We start from the raw sequence: 16,698 nt of genomic DNA on the forward strand, positions 1-16,698 counted from the left end.
TCAGTCTCGCATGTACCGTCTCCACTGCCACCGGCTCTCTGGAACCAGTGAGCCCCTTATCAGCCCTGCTGTCAGCCCCCCACGTGTGCTGCGGCAGCCATACACAGGTGGGGGCTGAGCAGGGAGCGCCCCGCAGGGAGGCTTCTGTGAACGGGAGTAGCTGAGCTGTGCTGCATCAGCGCTCCCCTGTCATAGCAGCATCGGGAGTGATTTTTCCCTGCTCTTCACGCTTAGGGTTCGGGTTACTGCTCTTGGTAGGCTTACATTATTAGTAGTACAGACTTCCATGGAAGCCTCTCCAGCTAATAACTGAAACCTAAGTGGATACATTACCCGACCCCTAACCGCGGACAGCAGGGAAAAATCACTACAGACACAGCTAAAGGACCTTCAAGGACCTGCAGCAATGCAGCCAATCAGGAGCTAGGGGTGTGGCAGGGGCGTTCCTGCATCCCTGCTCCATCAAACCCCTGGCTTCCTGGTGGCGCCAATATACACAAAACCTTAGATAGAAGATAAAAGGTAATAAAAGTTGTTTTTGGTACAACCCCCTTAACATAAAAGTTTGATTTATACATTGATCATTTTCTGATGGTGCATTCCCTAGCAGCACTGCCCTCCAGTATCAATCAGCAGAACAATCACTTACATTTGGGTTATATGTACAAAACACAACAGAATGCATGAAGACAAGAAAGTACGACCAAATGCTCAATCCACAGCTGAAAGCAACTTAATATATCAGCTAAGGTCTGCACATTATAGTACCACGGGCGCATGGTTGTGCCACAACGACTTTGTACACGAGTGTGTGTGTTCTACAACCACTATAATAAAGGCTATGCCTTACAGTAGTGAATTGGTGGGCGGTTTATTAGGGATTGCCGTGGGGAATGTTGTGATTTAAAGGGGTTGTCCCGCACCGAAACGGGTTTTTTATTTTTTTCAAACCCCCCCCCCGTTCGGCGCGAGACAACCCCGATGCAGGGGTTAAAAAAGAACACCGGACAGCGCTTACGTGAATCCCTGCGCTCCGGTGACTTCTTACTTACCCGGTGAAGATGGCCGCCGGCATCTTCTCCCTCCGTGGACCGCAGGGCTTCTGTGCGGTCCATTGCCTATTCCAGCCTCCTGATTGGCTGGAATCGGCACGTGACGGGGCGGAGCTACACGGAGCCCCATTGAGAAGATAAGAAGACCCGGACTGCGCAAGCGCGTCTAATTTGGCCATTAGACGGCGAAAATTAGGCGGCACGATGGAGACGAGGACGCCAGCAACGGAACAGGTAAGTGAATAACTTTTGATAACTTCTGTATGGCTCATAATTAATGCACAATGTACATTACAAAGTGCATTAATATGGCCATACAGAAGTGTATAACCCCACTTGCTGCCGCGGGACAACCCCTTTAAGCCTTTTTGCTCCTCCCAGAACCCCATGTCCCTTGCTTTAGGCAGATAATATCTAAGGCCGTTACTAATGTATTCTCTACTTCTCCCTTTCTAGGTTGCAGTATAGTTAATTGAACTAAGCTAAACCCCACTTTACTTGTTTCACAGCGGGATCTCGAGCGTCATACACTAGTCAGCACAGTCACATGGCTCCTGAACTGAGGCCGCTGCAATCACCAGAACATCATATTGAGCCCATTTATGAAGACAGAGTTTATCAGAAGCCACCAATGAGAAGTTTAAGCCAAAGTCAGGGAGAGCCAATCCTACCAGCACATACCGCCTCATATCGCACAAACACAGGTAAGGACTAGACTTGTCTGCAGTGCAGGTTATGTCCGGGTATCTTCTTCTTGCTTCTGTTCATTCATTTTTGTTAATTAGCTCCTAAATATTGAGATAAATTTTAGGTGTATAAAGTGAAGTTTATTTTTCTGACATTTCCTTAGAAATCCTTAAATTGATTTGTTTCTATATGTTACAAGCGTATTCCAAGACCCAAGTAACACCCCTAAATGCATCATCTCACAGCTCTGTAGTATTCATGAATCCATCACATTCCCTCTATTGTTCTGCTCTCCCCCTCATCACACGGCACCCACTATGCTTTGTTGTTCACATCAGTACTTCCAGTTTACAGTCCTCTCGTGATCCCTACATCTCCCATAATCCCCGGGGAGCATCTCTGCTTGTTCACTTTGTGTCCTCCCATACACGGCTCATGAGAACACAATCCTTTATGAGGTTAGGACTGTGCCCGCTCATAACTCTTGGTAATCTGCTCATGACTGGCGCTCATGAATCTTCATGTGGCTGAGACAGGGTGGTCTGGACAGGAAGCTGGGGGCCTCTGACCATGGTCATTACATGGGAGCCGGGATCACATGACACACCCTAATTGGAGCACAAACATTCATTTAAGGTAAACAAAGGGCATTGTTGAATGCTTCACCGAGGCCCGCTGTGATAAAAGGTCAGACATTTGTAAAGTTCTGGAATATCCTTTAAAGCTACAATATTAATGAGATTATATACAGGGGAAGGGTATCTATAGGCCCATTTACACATGGCAATTATCACTCAAAATTCGTTCAAACGACCGAAAATGAGTGATAATCGTTACATGTAGACGCGGGCATCAGGCGCTTTTCATTTGAACAATGATTTTAAAGTGAACTTAAAATCCATCGTTCAGCAATTGGATATAAAGCAAACACATTTATCTCGCAGTAGAAGTCAGGCTGTTATCTCCATGGGAGGCTGCAGATAATACTGTAACCTGCTGGCATTCCAAAGAGAACAATGCAGCTGTGTGCACAGCTGGGCATGTGATTAATCACAAGCTGGGCTCAAACAGCTCCTGGAGGTCCATTTACATGCAAATGAAGATGACAAAATGTCAATGGACATTAACACTTTATGCAAAAAGATTGCTAAATCTTTCAATCTTTCAGTCATGTGAAAGATTATCTTTGTGTGTAAATGGACCTTAACTGTTCAGGAGCGCCGCTGTCAAGCATCTTTGTAGGATTAACAATATACAAATAAAAAGGAAGTAGTATAAGGTCGCCTGCAGACGGGCGAGATTTCCCACGGAATTTCCGCCCTTGGAAGCTGCCATAGGATTGCGTTAGCAAACGCAATCCTAGGCAGACAGCTGCGGTTTGTCTGCGCGAAATCTCGCGCGGCAAACAAACCGCAGCATGCAAGCCCCACACAGAAATGTCACTCAACGGCCTCCGGCTCCGGTCTGCGCATGCACCGGTAGCGGGCACATGAAAGATCCGGAGCTGCGGGGCGCGGGTAAGTACGCGCTGCTCTCTGCAGGCGCTCGGGTCGGGTTCCGCGGCGAGAATTCTCGCTGCTGGATCCGACCCGGCCGTCTGCAGGCGGCCTAACTGTGAAATAATAAACTCTAGAAACACTCATAACATTCTTTTTAAACAATAAATACAACTCCTGATTCAAAAAAGGTGGGGCGCTGTGTAAAATGGAAATGACTGTACTGATTTAGGAATCTTCCATAATCGGATGTTATTCACAACAGAACTTGTATCACAAGCTGCGAGGTTCCATTTCATTTAAAGAAAAATAACTGCATTTAGAATTTGATGTCAGCGTTACATCTCCCAACAGTCGGTCGGCATTACATCTCCCGGGTCTACCGCTGTGTAGCATCCGCTCTTCTGGGAAGTGAGGAGACCGATTGCTGGAGTTTTGGGAGGGTTCCTGTCCCGTTCCTGTCTGATGAGGACTCCACCTGCCCCGCAGTCCTCGGTCGTCATTGCTTGATTTTTCATTTCATAACGCGATCAGAATAAAATGCTGGGAATGACAATTGATGTCTAATTAGCGCGAGCGGTCTACTTTTCCCAGCGTTGTCCAAAGGATAACTCCCCCCTCCCTTTTTCCAGCTGCCATAGAAGTATAAAAAAGATGGCTGAAAAAGATCAAGTAGACCCTCGCGTGGAAAAAGTACGTTCACCTGAATGAAGCCATTGAAATACAATGCATCGCACGGTCGCGTTTTATGTGTGGAAATACAATTGTCTGAACAAGCCCTTACATGCGATAAAGCCCTATTGTTCTTTATGGGTGCATATAAGCGCTGTGCATACTCAATTATATTGTGTATGTGCGACATTTACACGCAATGTTGCTAAGCTATACGCAGCGATACGCCGACTCACACAGCAGTACAGCACTGTGTTATTTAAGCAGCGTTTTCCTACATGTTTTATGAATCAGCCCAAGACCTCAACCATGTTTATGGTCCATCTTTACAAATTGTATTCAGCATTGTAGTTCTCAACCCCTATTGACCCATAATAATCCTGTATCGTCCTGGTTGTGGGGGACCAAAAAGACCAAATTCACCATTATTTTTGTGCCATTTAAAATTTGCACCCTTCACCTTGTGGTATAAATGTTATCCTTATTTTGTGGATAAGCACGATTACGGTGATGCCAAATCTACATACCGGTAGTATTTTATGTCTTGCCACTTTTTACATAATCCACCCAGGTTTTAAGAAGAAAAAATGCACTTTTCTGTCATATATTCTGACAGCCATATTTTTTTCTTTCTGCATCAGCAGAGCTGTGTAAGGGTTTGTGTTTTGCAAGGTGAGCTATAGTTTTTAGTGGCAACATTTTGAAAAATGCTACTTTTTGATCACGTTTTATTCCAATTTTTGGGGGCGGGGTATCGACAAAGCAACAATTCTGGCATTGCTTTGTTTTATGCTTTTCTCACAAGTTCACCTGTGATATAAATAATCTGATAGCATTGGATGTTACAACTCGAATATTCAATTCTAGCGCTAAAGAATTAGCGTCCAAATTTTACGTACAGAATGTAATTTTCTCACTTTCCGGCGTCATAGAAATGTGAAATTTGGCACGAGCATTGATTATGTCATAAATAGGAAAAGCTAATGGGTCCCAACTCGATTATTCAATTCTATGCGCAAAAGAATTAGCGTCCAAATTTTACGTATGGAAAGTAATTTTCTCACTCTGCGGTGTCATAGAAACGTGAAATTTGGCACGAGCATTGATTATGTCATGAATAAGAAAAGCTAATGGGTCCAACTCGATTATTTAATTCTATGCGCAAAAGAATTAGCGTCCAAATTTTACGTACGGAATGTGATTTTCTCACTTTCCGGTGTCATAGAAACGTGAAATTTGGCACGAGCATTGATTATGTCATAAATAGGAAAAGCTAATAGGTCCCAACTCGATTATTTAATTCTAGCGCAAAAGAATTAGCGTCAAAATTTTCCGTACATAATCTAAATTTCTCACTTCCCAATGTCATAGAAACATGAAATTAGCCATAAGCATTGAATATGTCATAAATAGGAAAAGCTAATGGGTCCCAACTCGATTATTCAATTCTATGCGCAAAAGAACTAGCGTCCAAATTTTACGTACGGAATCTAATTCTCTCACTTCTTGGTGTCATAGAAACATGAAATTTGGAACGGGCATTGATTATGTCATAAATAGGAAAAGTTAATGGGTCCCACCTTGATGGTTCAATTCTAAGTGCAAAAGAATTAGCGTCCACATTTTACGTATGAAATCTAATTCTCTCACTTCCCGATGTCATAGAAACTTGAAATTTGGCACGGGCATTGATTATGTCATAAATAGGAAAAGTTAATGGGTCCCAACTCGATTATTCAATTCTAAGTGCAAAAGAATTAGTGTCCAAATTTTACGTATGGAATCTAATTCTCTCACTTCCTTATGTCATGTTATATAAAGGAAACGTCGCATGGTTACCTCCCCGTGGTGTTTCCTGGGTAACGCAGAGAACTATGCAAAATGGTGAACATATGTTTTTCCGGTATCTCTAAAGTAACCATGACTTCAGAAGATTTTCCGTGTGAACACCAGATAAACACCAGTACCATATTAACTCGGGCGAAGCCGGGTATATCAGCTAGTATATATATATATATATATATATATGTGTGTGTATAACTAATGAAGAATAATGGAGTCAATAGTACTTATTTCTGTTTCTTTTTATGGCTAACATTCTTAAGGCTTAGTCACACGGGCGCATCGGCGTGTTACTGCACTAAAAGACGGCCACACTGCAGATGCAGATGAATCTCCACACCGCCGGAAGAAAGAACATGTGACCGGCTCCATTGCCGGTCATGTGTTCTTTCTTCAGCACTGCAGGGAGTCGTCCGTCCATCGGCGGCGGTGTGACTAAGCCCTTAAGTGTTTCTGGAAACATACTTTGCACCAATTTATAATGCATTTTAAACACTTTTGGGCACTTTTTCAAGTGTGATAAATCTATCAAGTCTGATAACATTGTTTAACTATTAGACAGTATTAGTAAATATGACCATTGTTTACAAATAAATTATGAACATGCTTCTTTTGTTTCTAAGGATGTTTAGAAAACTGTTTGGAAATATTTTTCTAAATGTTTGTAAGCTGTTTGCAAACTGTTCAAAAAATTTAGCACACAAATTGTCATGTTTTCAGAGAAAGAAATAATGTTTCTTGCTTCCTCATTTAAATGGTTTAGTCTATATCTGGACATGTTTGTGAACACAGTTTGTGAAACACACACAAGCTTGTTCAACATCCTACTTTGCATATTTTTACCTATCCACTTTTAGTATTTAGACACAGGACACAGGAAAAGATGGGGGCATTATGTAACAAAAATAGTAATAAAAAGCACAATACTTTGAATAAAGTTGTTGCCATCATTTTCATTAGCCACAATTAGGTTGATAAGATGTTAAAGGCACTTTGTGTCTAATTTTGTGAAGAACACAAATAATTGTGTAATAGAAAGGGAAGCGGATCTGGTACTATTGCATCTTGATGCCACCGGAAGCTAGGGGTTTGAGAGGGCTTCCATGGACGACCGCCCCTGTCAGACCCCTAGCTCCCGATTGGGTCAATTCAGCAAGGTCCTGGAAGGTCTTAGCTGTAAATGCTTCTATGTTACAGCTATAACATGGAAGCATTTACAGGTAAAAAGCAAAACATATATTGGCCAGGGGGAACATATACCCTCCGCCACTGGTAAGACTGTCCTGCACCATGCTGCGGCTGTCACCAGTCTTCCCCACAGCATCAGGCGCCCAACCGCCGCTCAGCTGTGCTCACATGGGCCAAGCGCCGGGTCTGTCCCCTGCCTTCTCCCCCACAGCATCAGAAGCTGGATGTCCGACAGCGGGGCAGGGGATTAGAGACTGCAGCCGGCGGGGACAGTCACAGCGCAGCTGGTAAAGGGGACCACAAGTGCGAGAGGCCAACAGCGGGGCAGGAGGTGAGAGACTGCAGTTGCAGAGACTGCAGCCGGCGGACAGTGGGGCAGGAGGTGAGAGACTACAGCGGGACACTGACAGTGGGGCCGCTAACGGGACATGGTAATGGGGAGATGGCGATTACCAGCAGCAGCAGCGGGGAATGGCCAGGGAACACACAACTGCTGCGGGGAGCAAAGCTACTACCTGGGGAGCCTGGGAGACTTACAGCAGCAGCGGGGAGGACAGCAGCAGCTGGAACGGGATCATCATAGTGGCCTTCCAGGACCTGTAGGGGAGCCATCTCTGCAGCCAATCAGCTTCAGGGGGCGTCACCGGGCTGTCACTGTTTTCTCCACCCCTACTTCATGGTGGCGTCAAGGTACAATAATACCAGCGAATCTTCCCTGAAAGTGGAGTGGTTTGGATTCTAACCATTTTGGCAGGTCTGGGCTTAAAACATTAATCATAGAATCATATCATTCTTCGAACATATTTGGCCAGCATTGTCTGCAATGTTTCCAGACTGATCACAAACTAAGCATTTTTCTAACAGCTTTCAGAAACGTTTCCAATGAGTTTATAAGGAAGTCACTTGTATTCATGTCTGCATTCAGTTGTATAAATTACGGAGTTTTCAGTTATCTATACTAACACCATTAATACAAATGTGCTCCATGATTAGCAGTCCCATCCTGTGAACATATTGTGCAAGCGTCCAGGCTTTGTAGAGACACCAGACTTAATTCTTCCTGATGTATATAGTTTACTGCATTATGTGTGCATCCATTTGCTCACAGCAACACAAGTATATTGTAATTGGCAATATTATTTAGTAAAACAGAATTTCTTAAACACAAGTCTTCGGTACAGTGCCAACAAACTGAACTTAAAACATGGAAGTAGGGAGTGTCTTAATTATAAGTTATAGTTAACTTGACAAAAACTTTGATTTATGATGACATGTCACCAGGACGGAGGAAAGTCATCATCTGCAACTAAGGATTTGAGAAAATAGCTGGGGTTACAAAAACGTGCACTAAATTGATTTCATACGAGGGCTACATTCTGATATATATATATATATATATATATATATATATATATATATATATATTACACTCATGTTAATGGTTTAATAAGGTTGTGCATCTATAACTGTGCATTATACAATGACTACATGCAATAACATTGCCACATGATATTTTTACACTTCTTCAGCAAGTTGGTTGTTCACCGGAGACTGAGGATTGAAAGGTCTTGTTACCAAAATATCGAACTTCATTTTGGAACTCTACATTACAGTCATTTTCAGTCCCTCCTGTGGTATCAGGCATTCATCAGACCTATGATGATATAATAACCATCTTATACGTATTCACATTTTTACCAATGCTTGCCCGTGTGAAAGATCTGTGACGAGAACAAAAGTTAATACAACATCTGATTATTTGTACAAACATATATAGAGTGATACCAGCACCGACAACATATAGAATACCATGAAAATGCCCAGAATCCGTCCCTCAATTCCAGAAAACCAGTTTGCTCGACCAAGGTTACTAGTCCTTTCCCAGTTAATTGAGATGTAACCATCCTGTTTTCCCCCAACTCTTTCTTCAGCTACTTTACGTTTTCTACATGTTGCAGCAACATATCTTCTTGAGTGGTGTCATTACAGTTGTGATTGCTATAGTGCCTGCCACAGCACAGATTCCTGCATAACTAGCTGATATCAAGAGCAAGTCTATGTTGGATAAGTTCCTTTTTATATTATTTGCAGTACACTGGGCACAATTCTGAGAGTTCTCTTATATTACATTATACAACAAGTCAGCTAAATCAGTGATGAAGCTGAATGCCTTTTTCATACAGTATCTATTCACCCATGGGATATCAAACAGTGCTTTGACAGACGTGGGAATTTTGTCATCCGGCGCTCTTTTCTGCATTAAATGTTTGGGGATCTGCTCATAATGTTTGTGGAAATCTTTATCAAAAGCATACCTGATAACATACTTTACCCACATAACAGGTACCTATGGCATCAACTGCACAAATAAAAGAGAAGCCAGTTGAGGCTATGCAACCATTTCAGTAACTGTATCCCACAAAGCTATTTATCAAATATTTGTGATTTTCCTTAGACCCATTCTTGAAAATTAAACAATATAGGTATTATTTTTCAATACCAATCTATGCCTCTACTGAAAGCTATACCGTAATGAGGCATGACATATTGAGCAGTTATTCCCACTTTCTTGGTACCCACAACCAGCTTGAAAACAGTCCTTACACAACCTCTGAGGGGTCTGCACAAGATGTTTCCACATTGGAAGTTTAGAAGGCAAAATCCTGAATCTAAATAGTTTACAACACTGAGATTCATTGGTAACCAGGAAAGGAGTCTGCTGATTGCTGAACAAATACTCATTGGGGTAGATGCAGGAGAGGATGTTAGCATGGAGGTGCAGGAAAATGAGTCATCTAGGCTGGAGACAGATCTGGCATAACCCAACATTTTTGCCATGTTTGCACATGAAGGAGATGCCAGTTCAGTGTTAGCACTACTGCAATAAGGCACTTTCTCTGACAGGCAGAGGAATGCCTGCTCCTGTAAGGAGGGAATAACAGTGCAGGATAGGGCAGTCAGGTGTTGGTAGTTTGGGGTTCAATTATTAGGAAAATAGAAAGGACAATCTGTCACAAAGACTGGAATCAGCAAACAATATGTTCCCTTCTTAGAGCTCAAGTTCAACATGACACAAATTGAGTTGATAGATCCTCATCAGACTCTCTCAGTGATCTATCTTTCATGGTGTGCATTATCACCAATGACAAAAGTCAGAGATAGGTGGTCAGTCCCTAAAAATGATTTCAAGGGCTTAAGCCGTAGGTTTAGGGTAAAGACCTAACATGTAGGATGTTCTGATATACTGCCTGTACCTCGGGCCACACCAGTAAGACAGCATATTAGGGATTTGAACAAGTGGCGCTGGAATTGGTGGCAGAAGGATGGGTTTGTGTTGCTGGTAAATTAGGTTGACCTCTATGTTGGCTAAGGACTCTGTGGTAGAAAAGGGCTGCACTTGAATGGGTGGGATGCATCTATATTGTGGGAAATATTTCTGGACGATGGGAAAAAAAATTTAATCTAGGGACTGGGGAAGAGGTCAATTTCTAGTAAAGAAGAAAGCATAGATAGTGACCTCAGGCTAAGAAATAAAATGGGATAAAATAGTGGGAGGAGGTAAACGTTACTAAAGGGGTTCTGTCATTAAAAAAAAAAATCCTATACTTACCTATTCCTCCCTCGTCGGTCTTCTTACCAGATCTTCTCCTCACCGATCTTCTCCTGGCTCCTCCAGTCCCCCGGGTCACCTCCCCTTCAGCCTGCCGGATCCTCTTCTTCCTGTGATGTAGCGAACATTCTCGGCATTCTGCTTCCTGTAGGTCAGTGTACTCGGTCACTTGTGACATAGCATTCACTGTCTAGCAGGGAATGTTGAATCCTCAGCAGTCTGCTTAGGCGCACAGGCGTGGTGTCTCGCCACTAGTGTTCGTATAGTATATGAAGAGTTTATGAACACTCGCTGCGAGGCATTGTGCATGCGCAGTAGCGACAAGAGCCCACGACTGCGCGGTAAAGCAGGCTGCCGAGGATTCAGCATTTCCTGCTAGTCAGTGAAAGTTACATCACTAGTGACAGAGTACACTGACCTGCAGGAAGCAGAATGTCGAGAATCTACGCTTCATCACAGAAAGAAGAGAATCCAGCAGGCTGGAGGTGACGTGACCCGGGGGACTGGAGGAGGCAGGAGAAGATCGGCGGGGGATAGATCTGGTAAGAAGACTGCCTAGGGAGGAATAGGTAAGTATAGAATCTTTTTTTTCTTATGACAGAAACGCTTTAGGGATAAAAGATATAGGCATAGTTTGTTGACTGCCTAATGTTCTGTAACCCCCTTTCCATCCTGCAAATTTTTTACATCTTTGAGCTTTATACTCTCTCTCCAGATATTAGAGGGCTGCTGGCTTTTCATATTGATGCCCTGAGAGATTTTTCAGTGGTAAGTTCTAGCACAGTTACTTCCATCTGTGATTGGAATCCATTTTTCTGAACCTTGTTTGCATAGCTGCCAAGTGTCTAGTCCAGGTCCTCCAGTGCCTTGCTATGCTGCTTGGATTTCTCCAAGAGAGTGGTGGTTGTGGGGGAATCCCTATTGAGAGGAACAGAGGCCGCTGACTGCAGAACTGACACCTTACAAGAAGTGTACTGTCTTCTAGATGCACAAATCAAAGATGTGTCTGATAGGCTGTCAAGACTCTTCAGTCCTACAGAACACCACCCATTCCTACTAATAAAAACATCCACAGCAGCACTCAATTAATAGGCTATATGAAAGCCGAGCAACTCGTATACAATTTCAAGGCTGCCACGCCTCACCTTGGGTCGGATCCAAACCCACGATATATCAAGCAAGAAGTGTAGGAGGCAGCATCCACAGCAAGATTTTAAAAGTTAAAAAAGGCACTTTATTCCATCATGGTCCATACATAAAGCAAACAGCAACAAGCTTTGACAAAGATCCTTTTGTTGCTGATGTCTGCTTTATGTATGGAACATGATGAAATAGTGTCTTTTTAACTTTTAAACTCTTGCCGTGGATGCTGCCTCCTTCTACACTTCTTGCTACATTCCTACTAATACATGTAGGGACAAATGACACTGCAAAAAAGGACCTTACAGAGGCTTTGAAGACGTCGGAAAGAAGGTGAAGGAACTAGGAGCACAGGTAGTCTTTTCATCCATCCTCCCAGTGGATGACCATGGAATAAGAAGATGGAGCAGGACTCTAGAGGTGAACAGTGCATCAGCAAACATTCAGATTTTTAGGCCATGGAGTGAATTACCTATATGGACTGCTTGCTAGAGACGGGTTGCACCTTACAAAAACAGGTGGGCATATATTTGATGGGTGCCTTGCTTCACTCATTATGAGAGCTTTAAACTATAACAATATGTGAAGGAAAGTGAAAGGTCAGGTACAAATATACAGCTAATTAATACATTTTAGAGCCTTGCTGTTAGAAGTGGAAAGAAAGAACAAAATTCAGAAGGAAAGTAGAGGAGCAAGAGACACCGATCACAAACTAAAATGTTTCTACACAAATGTACAGAGCATGGGAAACAAACTAGGAGAATTGGAGCTCCCAACACAAAAAGAGAAATATGATGTCATAGGCATCACGGAAACTTGGTGGAATGATACACATGATTGGAATACAAGGCTTGAATGATACAATTTATTTATAAGAAAAAGACCTAAAAAAAAGGGAAGGAGGTATTGCATTGTATGTTAGGAAAACTTTCATCTCCACAAAGATTCAAGCTTCAGAGCATGGTAGTTCTGTAGAAACTGTTTGGGTAAGAATACAAGGAGAGAACAACAGAAAGGACACCATTGTAGGCATTTACTATAGGCCACCTGGACAAGCAGAAGATATAGATGAACTCTTTCTAATCAGATGACCAAGCTCTCAAAAAGGCATAACATAGTGATCATGGAGATTTTAACTATCCAGACATTTGTTGGGAATCTCTCTCAGGTAAAAGTAATGGATCTAACAAATTATTATCCGCTCTTGCTGACAACTTTATCTAAATGTAGTAGAGAAACAAGGGGATCTGCTATCTTGGACCAAATTCTTACCAACAGGGAGGATATGGTTGAGGAAGTAAGGGTGGCTGAGAACTTAGGAGGCAGTGATCATGCTATCCTTGAATTTTGGATAAATAGGGGATAAAGACCTCAGAAAACTCAGATCTCAAGGTTGGATTTCAAAAAGGCAGATTTTAATGAACTCAGAAAGAGGATAGGAAGAATCCAATGGCTGGATGTTCTTAAGGACAGAAATGTCCAAGAGGGTTGGGAAATATTGTGAAATGAGATTCTCATAGCACAATCGTTAACAATCCCTAAAAGAAGGAAGAGTGGGAAGCATTTAAAGAGACCAGGATGGATGAACACAGAACTTGCCCACATGTTAAAAAGGAAGAAATCTACATTTATCAAATGGAAAGAAGGGGGAATATCTAAAGAAGAATATAATACAGTCTGCAGAAACTGTAGGGCAAGTGTCAGAAAAGCTAAAGTTGATAATGAATTGAGGCTTGCAACAGAGGCCAAAAGCCATATAAAAGGATTTTGGGGGGTATGTCAAAAGAAAATGAAAAGTCAAAGATGCTATTAGATGCTTACAAGATGAAAATGGTGAATAGGTTAAGAATGATGTTGAGAAGACCGAACTTTTAAATTCCCATTTTGTATCTGTTTTCTCTTAGAAAGTAGATGGAACATCAGCTGATCTTCCCTGTGCTATTGGGGGAATGAAAGAATGCAAGCTATCTATAAGCAGAGAGATGATAGTATCCTAGGATACTAAAGGAGGTAATTGCTGAACCAATCGGCATAATCTTTGAAAATTCCTGGAGAATTGGAAGATTAGAAGATTCCCAGAAGATTGGAAAAGGGCAAATGTTCCTATCTTCAAAGAAAGGAAAGAAGATGGATCCAGGAAACTACAGGCCTGTGGGCCTGACTTCTATACCGGGAAAGATCTTTAAACAAATTATCAAACAGCATGTATGCAAGTACTTGGATGAAAATGGAGTAATTGACCAGCACCGACATGGTTTTGTAACAAACAAGTCATGCCAGACAAATCTAATTTCCTTCTATGACAGAATCACCGACTGGGTTGATCAGGGAAATGTGGTGAATATAGTATATCTTGACTTTAGTAACGCATTTGACAAAGTATCTCATGCCATACTTATTGAAAAAAATTCCAAATATGGGATTGACAAGGTAACTGTTAGGTGGATTCACAACTGGCTGAGTGATCGTACTCAAAGAGTGCTCATAAATGGCTGCACATCTAAGTGAAAGAATGTATCAAGTGGGGTACCACAAAGCTCTGTCTTAGGCCTAGTGTTCAACATTTTATAAATGATCTGGAAGAGGGAATTGATGGGAAACTGATCAAATTTGCCAATGACTCAAAGGTAGGAGGGGTAGCTAATACTAGGGAAGAGAAAGAGAGTATTCAAAAAGATCTAGAAAAGCTTGAACAGTGGGCGGCAACTAACAGAATGGTGTTTAACAAGGAGAAATGACAAGTCCTACATCTGGGCAAGAAAAATGAAAAAAGCGCATACAGATTGGGAGGAATTGGGCTAAGCAGCACATGTAAAAAAGACTTCGGTACAGTACAGGGGCGTACCTAAAGATTTAGGGACCCGGGTGCAAAGGTTCAGCTCGGAGCCCCGCCCCAGGCATCCACACCCCCACTTTTGTACCCATACTTAGATGATGCTGCATACAGCTGCAAAACGAATTTTCATACATGATCTAGTCCCTTGGTGTAATATTTGCAAACATGACTCATTTCCTGCAATACATGAAAATTTGTTTCTAGCCCCTTAGGCCACTCTCACACACACACACTGCTTTTTACCACTATTAGCGCGGCATCTACTAACTGCGGTACAATGCTCCTATTGATTTTAATAGAGTTACTCAAACGTGCGCTCGAACGCCGTGTTCCTGACGCCGCGATTTTCGAGAGCTGTCTGTTCTATTTTTGCATTTTTGTGTTTTTTAACACACCTCCTCACGGATCACAATGATGGGGTGCATTTAAAAAAAGTTATTTTGAAACGCTGGACTATGTGTACAGAAATTGCAGTAAAAATGCCATGATTTCAAGCTGCGTTTTCTGAACGCATGTGTGAGAGTGGCCTTAGTGTGCGTTCATGTTTTTGTTGTACTTTTAAAACACAATTAAGAAAAACATAAAAAAACTGCATGTGGTATTTAACCGCATATGTTATTAAAAAACTGCATACACTATTAAAAACCACATGTGTTTTTGATGATTTTTTTAATTGTGTGTAAAGCGTGCAGTTATATAAAGTATATACAGGGAGATGTATAACTTATACCAGCCATAGATAGACAGATAGATGGACAGACAGAGAGAGAGAGATGAGATAGATGAGAGAGAGAGAAGGATATGAGATAGATAGATACATAGCTAGATAGATAGATTTTCAAGCTGAGGTACTCCTATCAATTGATCTTCTTCCCCACAGCTAATGAGAATAGCTAGCCTCTTTGCACTTTCTCTATTCAAAATATCTGGAAGAAATTTTCCATCCCCGTGTAAACAACAGCCTCTAAATCAGAATTTTTAAACCTACTATTAATTAGTTGGGCCCTTTCCTGTTGAAAATGTTGTCTACGAAGTCACACTGTATTCCTACTTAAGGCTAAAATGTCTACATTTTCACCTAACGCCTCTGCAGTAGCTGATATAACTCGCACTGCGTCCCTGTCTGAAATATTACATCTATCCAACAATGACAAATTTTTGGTAATAATTTCTTTACTTCCTCGAGAGTACTTCATTTTCTTTGCACATGGTTCCTCTTCCTGATGTGTTCCTGGGATGTTCTCAAATTCATCTCGCGTCGGCTCCTCATCTTCTGATGAGCTACTTAGAAAAAAGTCTTTGTCTACTTCTTTGTTACCTGAAAATAAACGCAAAAATAACCTACTAGTATCTCCTCTCTAATAAAACGACATTGGATTAAAAATATCTCAAATATGTGTTGTTAAAGTACAGATTAAAAAGGTGGAAAGGAAATATTAAAAAGAGAACAAAAACACCTACTTGTGACTTTTCCAGTCTGGTGATCTAAGCTGATTTCCTCTCTTCTCTTTGTTTTTCTGCTTGCACAAATGGATGTCCATTTTGTCTCTGGAGTAACAAAAATGCCCTGTCTACTTCAGTGGTATTGATGACTGCATCCTGATGAGCAATATCGAAAAGGTCATCAAGGGTTGACTTGAAGGCTTCCACCTTTTCATTTTGAGTTGCACTTAAAGTTCTGCAAGCATTTTTTTTTTTTGCAATTTCCTCCACTGTTTATAAAGTTTTTCAAGCTTTGCAGCACAATCTTTTAAGTGTCTTGTTGGAATCTTAGATTTCTCCTAGAAATGTAATACTTCTTGGATAGCAAATGCCCTTTTACACAAAAAGATGACTGTTCAAAAGATGGCTTTTAAGCGATCATTTGCATAAACTACTACTTGGTACTAATACCTATTAGTACCAGTTAGTAGCATGTGAGCTGCTGTGAGCTGTTTTTAGAGAACAGACTACCCGCTGTTCTCTGAATAAATTACCTTTGTTCTGCCACGGAACTGACAGCTGAGACAAAGTGTTCCCCGAGTAGAACACATCATTTTATCAGCTCTTCTGCCAAACAATGGATTTTATGCCGAACTGAAAATCATAATTCGGCAGAAAAGTGAAAGATGGACACATTTACACCCAACAAGTGAATTTTAAGCGATAATCGTTGTGTGTAAAAGGGCCTTTAGT

General features: G+C 41.7%; 1 protein-coding gene across 2 annotated transcripts in view; it reads left to right on the forward strand.

Moving 5' to 3' along the window:
* CTNND2 (catenin delta 2) overlaps window positions 1-16,698 on the forward strand; it is a 731,828-nt gene that overhangs the window by 274,341 nt on the left and 440,789 nt on the right. For both annotated transcript variants that reach the window (XM_066579126.1, XM_066579127.1), the window contains exon 8: window positions 1,562-1,756. In XM_066579126.1, the coding sequence (XP_066435223.1) occupies window positions 1,562-1,756 (195 nt within the window). The remainder of the gene's footprint in view (window positions 1-1,561; window positions 1,757-16,698) is intronic.

This window comes from Eleutherodactylus coqui, chromosome 9, assembly GCF_035609145.1.
Source record: "Eleutherodactylus coqui strain aEleCoq1 chromosome 9, aEleCoq1.hap1, whole genome shotgun sequence".
NCBI lineage: Eukaryota > Metazoa > Chordata > Amphibia > Anura > Eleutherodactylidae > Eleutherodactylus > Eleutherodactylus coqui.